We start from the raw sequence: 7019 nt of genomic DNA, 5'->3' as shown, positions 1-7019 counted from the left end.
TAGTAGCCTTTTCGCCTCATCTTTACCTTTTTTTTTAATCAAAAAAAGAAAAGAAAAAGAGAGAAAAAAAGGTACTCCTATTCCTATATACATTGTACTAACGGCCAAAAATCATGAAATTAATCCCTCGTGAACTAAAAGAATCATTTAATTAAGTGAAAGAATCTCTATTAATTGACAGTGATGGATCAATCGTTGATCACACGTACATAAAAAAAGAAAAGAAAAGCTAGAGAGACAAAGAGACAGTTTTAGAGAGAGAGAATCAAAGAGGAAGCAAAAAGCAAGGGAAAAAAAAGAAGAAGACTACCTCCTAATTCTAGAGAGAGAAACCATATTTTAGCATTAACAAATTAAACCCCATCATCCCCTAATCTCAGCTCTCTGCACACCAATAAGACAGACGAAGAGAGACATGAATATTATTCTATTGCTCCATAAACAATGCAAAAAAATCCAGATGGTGTTTATTAGTGTGAGAGAGAGAGAGAGAGTGTGTGTGTTTAAGAGGCTGAGAGGATCACATGGCATGTGAGCAACAGCTGTGTTCACTTCTCCCCACTTGATAAATACCCTTCTTACCATCCTTACTCAGACTTTTGACTCTCTCTCTCTCTCTCTCTCTCTCTCTCTATTCCAAAGACACCAAAACCCACTTTCTCTCCAAAAACCAGAGCTTTCTCTAAGCTCTCTCTAATGGCAGTTCTGAGACCCTAAAGCACAAACACCCACTACTCCACTCATAAACTCATAAAAATGAAAACTTTCAGCTCCTTCTCTCTCTTCCTCCTCTCCCTCACTTTCCTATCTCTCCAAGCTTCCCAAGGTAGTACCACGTCCTCATCCTACAAAGACACCCAGCAGCTTCTCAACTTCAAAGCCAGTGTATCAAACCCAACCTTCCTTTCCAACTGGCTTCCAAACCAAAACACATGTAACTTTACTGGCATTACCTGCAAGGACTCCTTGGTGTCCTCCATAGACCTTAGCTCTACCCATCTAGGTACCAACTTTAGCCTCGTCTCAACCTTCCTTCTCTCCCTTGACCACCTAGAGACCCTTGTTCTAAAAGACATCAATCTCACAGGCACCATTTCTTTCACCAAATGTAACACCTTTTTAACCACCTTAGATCTTTCTCTAAACTCCCTCTCTGGCTCTCTCTCTGACATTTCCAACTTGGGTTCTTGCTCAAGTTTGAACTCTCTCAACCTCTCAAACAACGGCCTAGACTCTTCTTTCCTCAAAGACTCACCAAGACTCAATCTTGAGGTACTTGATCTTTCTAACAACAAGCTCTCAGGTCCAAGCGTGATTACTTGGCTCTTCCAATCCAGCTGCAATGGTATGCAACAGTTGGCCTTGAAGGGAAACAAGCTCACTGGTGAGATAGGCCCAACTCTAGCCACTTGTGAGACCCTTACACATCTAGACCTCTCATCCAACAATTTCTCAGTGGGTGTTCCTTCCTTTGGCGATTGTTTAGCTTTGGAGTACCTTGACATCTCTGCCAACAAGTTTTTTGGTGATATCAGCCACCCACTCTCTTCCTGTCACAAACTTAGCTTCTTGAACATATCCAGCAACCCGTTCGGTGGTAATATTCCAGTTCTCCCAGTACAAAACCTGCGGTTTCTTTATGTAGCTGACAATGAATTACATGGTGAAATTCCTTCATGGCTTTCAACAGCTTGTTCCAACCTCATAGAGCTAGACCTTTCAACCAACAACCTCTCTGGCACAGTCCCAAGTGGTTTCGGCGCTTGTTCTTCTTTGGAATCTCTGGATATATCTGAGAATAAATTCTCAGGTGAATTACCAATCGATATTTTTACCAAGATGGGAGCTTTAAAGAAGTTGTTCTTGTCCTTGAATGGTTTCTCTGGTGTACTGCCTGATTCTTTGTCTCAGCTAGTGAAATTGGAGACTCTGGATCTTAGTGCCAACAATTTCTCTGGCTTTATTCCTAGTGCTCTCTGTCAAGGCACTGAGACCAACTTGAAAGAGCTTTTCTTACAGAACAACCTGTTCACAGGTTCAATTCCCTCAAGTTTGAGCAACTGTTCACAACTGGTTTCTTTAGATTTGAGCTTCAATAACCTGGGGGGAACTATACCTCCAAGCTTGGGAAGCTTGTCAAAGCTTAGAGATATGATAATCTGGTTGAACAAGTTACAAGGTGAAATCCCACAAGAGCTCATGTACATCCAGACACTTGAGAATCTGATCCTAGACTTCAATGAGCTGACAGGGACTATTCCTTCTGGGCTAAGCAACTGCACCAATCTGAATTGGATTTCCTTGTCAAACAACAAATTGAGTGGTGAGATTCCAGCGTGGATTGGTCAGTTTTCAAAGCTAGCAATACTGAAACTCAGTAATAACTCTTTCTCTGGGAGGATCCCACCTGAACTTGGGGACTGTAAGAGCTTGATATGGTTGGATCTCAATACTAATAAGTTGAATGGGACTATTCCACCTGAGCTTTTCAAGCAATCAGGCAGTATTGCAGTGAAGTACTTGAGTCAGAAGAGTTATGTGTACATCAAGAATGATGGGAGTAAGGAGTGTCATGGAGCTGGGAATTTGCTAGAGTTTGCTGGGATTAATAAAGAGCAGCTGAATAGGATTTCAACCAGGAATCCTTGCAATTTCACTAGAGTGTATGGAGGTAAGTTGCAACCTACATTTTACCACAATGGGTCAATCATTTTTCTTGATATTTCATACAACATGTTGTCTGGTAGTATTCCAAAGGAGATTGGGAGTACTATGTATCTATATATATTGAATTTGGGACATAACAATATCTCTGGAGTAATTCCACAAGAGATTGGGGATATAAGGAGTCTTAACATTCTTGATCTCTCTAGCAATAGGCTTGAAGGGCCAATCCCACAATCCTTGACTGCATTGTCCCTGCTTACTGATATTGATCTGTCTAATAACTATCTCAGTGGAATGATTCCTGAAATGGGTCAGCTTGAAACATTTCCAGCATCTAGATTTCAGAATAATTCAGGGTTATGTGGCTATCCTCTTTCCAAATGTGGTGAAGATCCGAGTTCGGGTTTGAATTCACAGCATCAGAAGTCTCATAGGAGACAAGCATCCCTTGCAGGGAGTGTGGCAATGGGATTGTTGTTCTCTCTATTTTGTATCGTTGGACTGATTATAGTTGCTATTGAGACCAAGAAAAGGAGAAAAAAGAAGGATGCGTCGTTTGATGGTTATGTTGATAGTCGATCTCATTCAGGCACAGCCAATGTTAGCTGGAAGCTAACTGGTGCCCGTGAAGCGTTAAGCATCAACCTTGCTACATTTGAGAAGCCGCTTCGGAAGCTCACTTTTGCTGATCTTCTTGATGCAACAAATGGGTTCCATAACGACAGCCTTATAGGGTCTGGTGGTTTTGGTGATGTGTACAAGGCTCAATTGAAAGATGGAAGCATTGTGGCCATCAAGAAACTAATACACATCAGCGGACAGGGTGATCGGGAATTCACTGCTGAAATGGAAACCATTGGGAAAATCAAGCACAGGAACCTTGTCCCGCTTCTGGGGTACTGCAAGGTAGGAGAGGAAAGGCTTTTGGTGTATGAGTACATGAGGTATGGAAGTTTAGAAGATGTTCTACATGACCCAAAGAAATCTGGGATCAAGCTGAATTGGACTGTAAGGAGGAAGATTGCCATTGGGGCCGCGAGGGGTTTGGCTTTTCTACACCATAATTGCATCCCACATATCATTCACAGGGACATGAAATCAAGCAATGTACTGCTTGATGAAAACTTGGAAGCCAGAGTCTCTGATTTTGGAATGGCCAGGCTTATGAGTGCCATGGATACTCATTTGAGTGTCAGCACTCTAGCGGGTACTCCTGGCTATGTCCCTCCTGAATACTATCAGAGCTTCAGATGTTCCACAAAAGGTGATGTTTATAGTTATGGAGTAGTTTTGCTTGAGCTGCTAACAGGGAAAAGACCAACTGATTCAGCTGATTTTGGTGACAACAATCTTGTGGGGTGGGTGAAACAGCATGCCAAATTGAAAATAAGTGATGTTTTTGATCCAGAACTCATGAAAGAGGATCCCACCCTAGAGATTGAGCTCTTACAACACTTAAAGGTGGCTTGTGCTTGCTTGGATGATAGGCCATGGCGGCGCCCCACAATGATTCAAGTCATGGCAATGTTCAAGGAAATCCAAGCAGGGTGTGGGATTGATTCTCAATCTACAATTGCCACAGAAGATGGAGGTTTCGGTGCAGTTGAAATGGTAGAGATGAGCATAAAGGAAGTCCCTGAACTAAGCAGCAAGCAGTAGTAAGCCAAAAACAGTTTCAAACAAATTTTCAAAGAGCATTCTTTGGGATTAAGAAAGAAGAAAGAAGAAGGTCTGAGATGAAGTTTTCAGCTCCCACAAATTTTCCCCTCTTCTTTTATCACTTCCAAGTAGCATATTGAAAACTGTTTCTATATCTCTACCATTTCATGTGTATGTAGGTCTTGTTATTTATACATAGAAGGTTGTTTTTAACTTTGTTATAAAACGTGTATATAACACTTTCAAATTGTTGTGATGCTTTGGTTCTTACATTTTCTTCATAAGTGAACTTTTCATTCAGATATATAATCCTAAAAAGGAACTGTTGGATCTGTTATCTCAGTGATGGTGACTAAGTAGAGGGTTCTTTTGGCCCTTTCCTCAGCCTTCTTTGATTTGTTCTCTCTCTCTCTCTCTTTTCGTTATGCTCGAACTTTTGTTCCATTTTGCAATATACAAATACATTAGGGTAAAACGTAGTTTCATAGGTTTCCAACCACATGGTTGCATTTACTAATACAACACAAAAGTCATTATTTTATCTTCTATGTGGTTCTTTGTGTGACTTATTGGTCGATGCAGCTACTTAATGAATTGTACATAAGTTTTATGTTGGTATACGCCTATATTAATATATAACAAAGTGGGTCTAAACTCATCGGATTAAGCATTTGGTTAAGTATTGTTCTTATGCGTTATACTAATTACTCAATTGATCTATAATAAAATATATAAATAATTTTTTTTAAATCTATTTAATTGGAGCCTTCTCATAATATTATCTCCCCAACATTTTACCCTATAATATAGTAATACACAATGTTTTTCAATCTTTCAAAAGCTTTTTTTGGGTTGGCGAGCCCTCTAAGGATACTACTTTAGGAATATTTAATACTCTCTTAAATAACATTTTAAATACCAATTTTTGGAACAAACTAAAAAATGTATCAGCACCAAGAAAAACTCACAATTATAATGAATTTGTATGTTCAAAATAATAAATTTTTTTCAAAAGTGTACATTATAGTTCATATATGTATATTTAAAAAAAAAACTATTAACTTGTGCCCTTAAAGCACTTATTAACCTTACTTTTCTGCAAAATTCATATCAGCAACTAACACATTATATTAATTATAAAAAAAAACTAACGCATTACATTCTTTAAATTATTATTTGTGATGTTTAGTTTCTTGCTTGGTTTGCCGTGTTTCACCATTGTGCTTTCTGCTTCCCCCAAAATGGTCTCCAGCATTTAATTGGTTGATTTTTCAGAGCAAACTAGCTTTTCCTTCTCGGTGGTGTTATAGAATGTTCAGTTAAAGAATGCTGATCCTTTAAATGAATTCTTTTTTATTTGGTATCACTTTAATGCTTAACAGAAACATCTACAATCAACAATGAAAGGACAATATTTGCTTTATGCATCCTCTTCTGTTCTGCAATCTAAGCTGATTTTAGATTCAAAACCTTCTCTAATCCAGAATTATTTTTTTAATCAGCAAAATATATGTTTTTTTTGTACCCCTTATCTCTCTTGGAGAATCTGAGTTTGTCAAAGGTCAACTAAACCTTTTGCATTGCAACAAGCAAAGAAACTTAAAAAGAAAAATAAGGTTGTCCAAAGTGTTGAAGGTTTTTGTTTGTGCAGAGTATGAGAGTGGTGGTTGATAGGCAATTTTAGGCCAATTTTGAAGAGTCTGATTCATGGATTCAACTCGCTACACATAGCTTGTATGTGTAGTACTTACCATTGCACCAAAGTCCGATAATTTTCACCAAAAAAAATAAAAATAGAAATAGAAATACAACATGACACATATATACAAAAATAATGAAGCCATCAAAGGCAGTACCAAACAAAGAGGATATTAAATGCCAAAATGGTGACTAATTTGGGACCATTTCACATTGAATCCTTCGATATACTCATCAAAGAAGTTATTTCTTCATATGTGGCTGGACCATTTAAAAAATTAAGGTCCGAAACACATAATTGTAAATCGTACGCATCAAATTGGCATGCTCATTATCATATGTATCAAGTATCAATCTTGGATTTACTAATTTCCTCCTTTCCATATAAACTAATAAACAATAAAATTTTGTCTCTTTTCCATCGACAATGTGCATCACACGTGCTCTTGACCTAGGAAATAATAATTTTTCTTTTCTATCTATAAAAATGTGTGCCTCTTTTTCAAGCATGCATTAAACTAACAAAAACAAATTACTATATATACTAAATTATCAACTTGTTGCTTCAGATCTTGACTTGCAGCGAGGACCAAAATTATCACACACAGTCACATGGTCAGGGCACATGGATTAATACAATTTTTGGAGATATTAGGTTATGTTATGTAGTTAGTAATTTAGAAATCTGCCCCCATTAGCTGAACTAGTTTGAATTGGAAATATGTCACATTTTGGTAGGCCAAATTTGAGTTTGCTAAAAAATTTAGAGTCGAATTATTGGAGAATATGGGGGAGCCTACTTTATATTAAAGTTAATTACTTTCTGCCAAAAATAGGGGAAAGTACTAATATTTTGCTAATCAAAAAGGCACTTTGTAACAAAAAAAGAAGATAAGAAAGTAACCTAACATGTTCCAGAAGAAGTATTGGAAACAAATTTAAGCAAATGGAAGAGCAATCTTAGTCTTTAAGCGAGTAAAAAACTGATTTATTTA

At 37.8% G+C, this 7019-nt stretch overlaps 1 protein-coding gene across 1 annotated transcript; it reads left to right on the top strand.

The window, feature by feature from the left end:
* Positions 1–252: 252 nt before the first annotated feature.
* Positions 253–4663, top strand: LOC136062027 (protein BRASSINOSTEROID INSENSITIVE 1-like). Its single transcript, XM_065760604.1, has one exon. It carries the CDS (start codon positions 757–759, stop codon positions 4324–4326), a length of 3570 nt encoding a protein of 1189 aa, XP_065616676.1. The 5' UTR covers positions 253–756; the 3' UTR covers positions 4327–4663.
* The last annotated feature ends 2356 nt before the right edge of the window (positions 4664–7019 follow it).

Source organism: Quercus suber, unplaced genomic scaffold (assembly GCF_002906115.3).
Source record: "Quercus suber isolate HL8 unplaced genomic scaffold, Cork oak 2.0 scaffold_18, whole genome shotgun sequence".
Classification (NCBI taxonomy): domain Eukaryota; kingdom Viridiplantae; phylum Streptophyta; class Magnoliopsida; order Fagales; family Fagaceae; genus Quercus; species Quercus suber.
This window is presented reverse-complemented; position numbering and strand designations above follow the sequence as displayed.

What these genes read in the sequence shown, in the direction of transcription:
- LOC136062027 (XM_065760604.1), top strand. Translation starts at nt 757, where the DNA reads ATGAAAACTTTCAGCTCCTTCTCTCTCTTCCTCCTCTCCCTCACTTTC.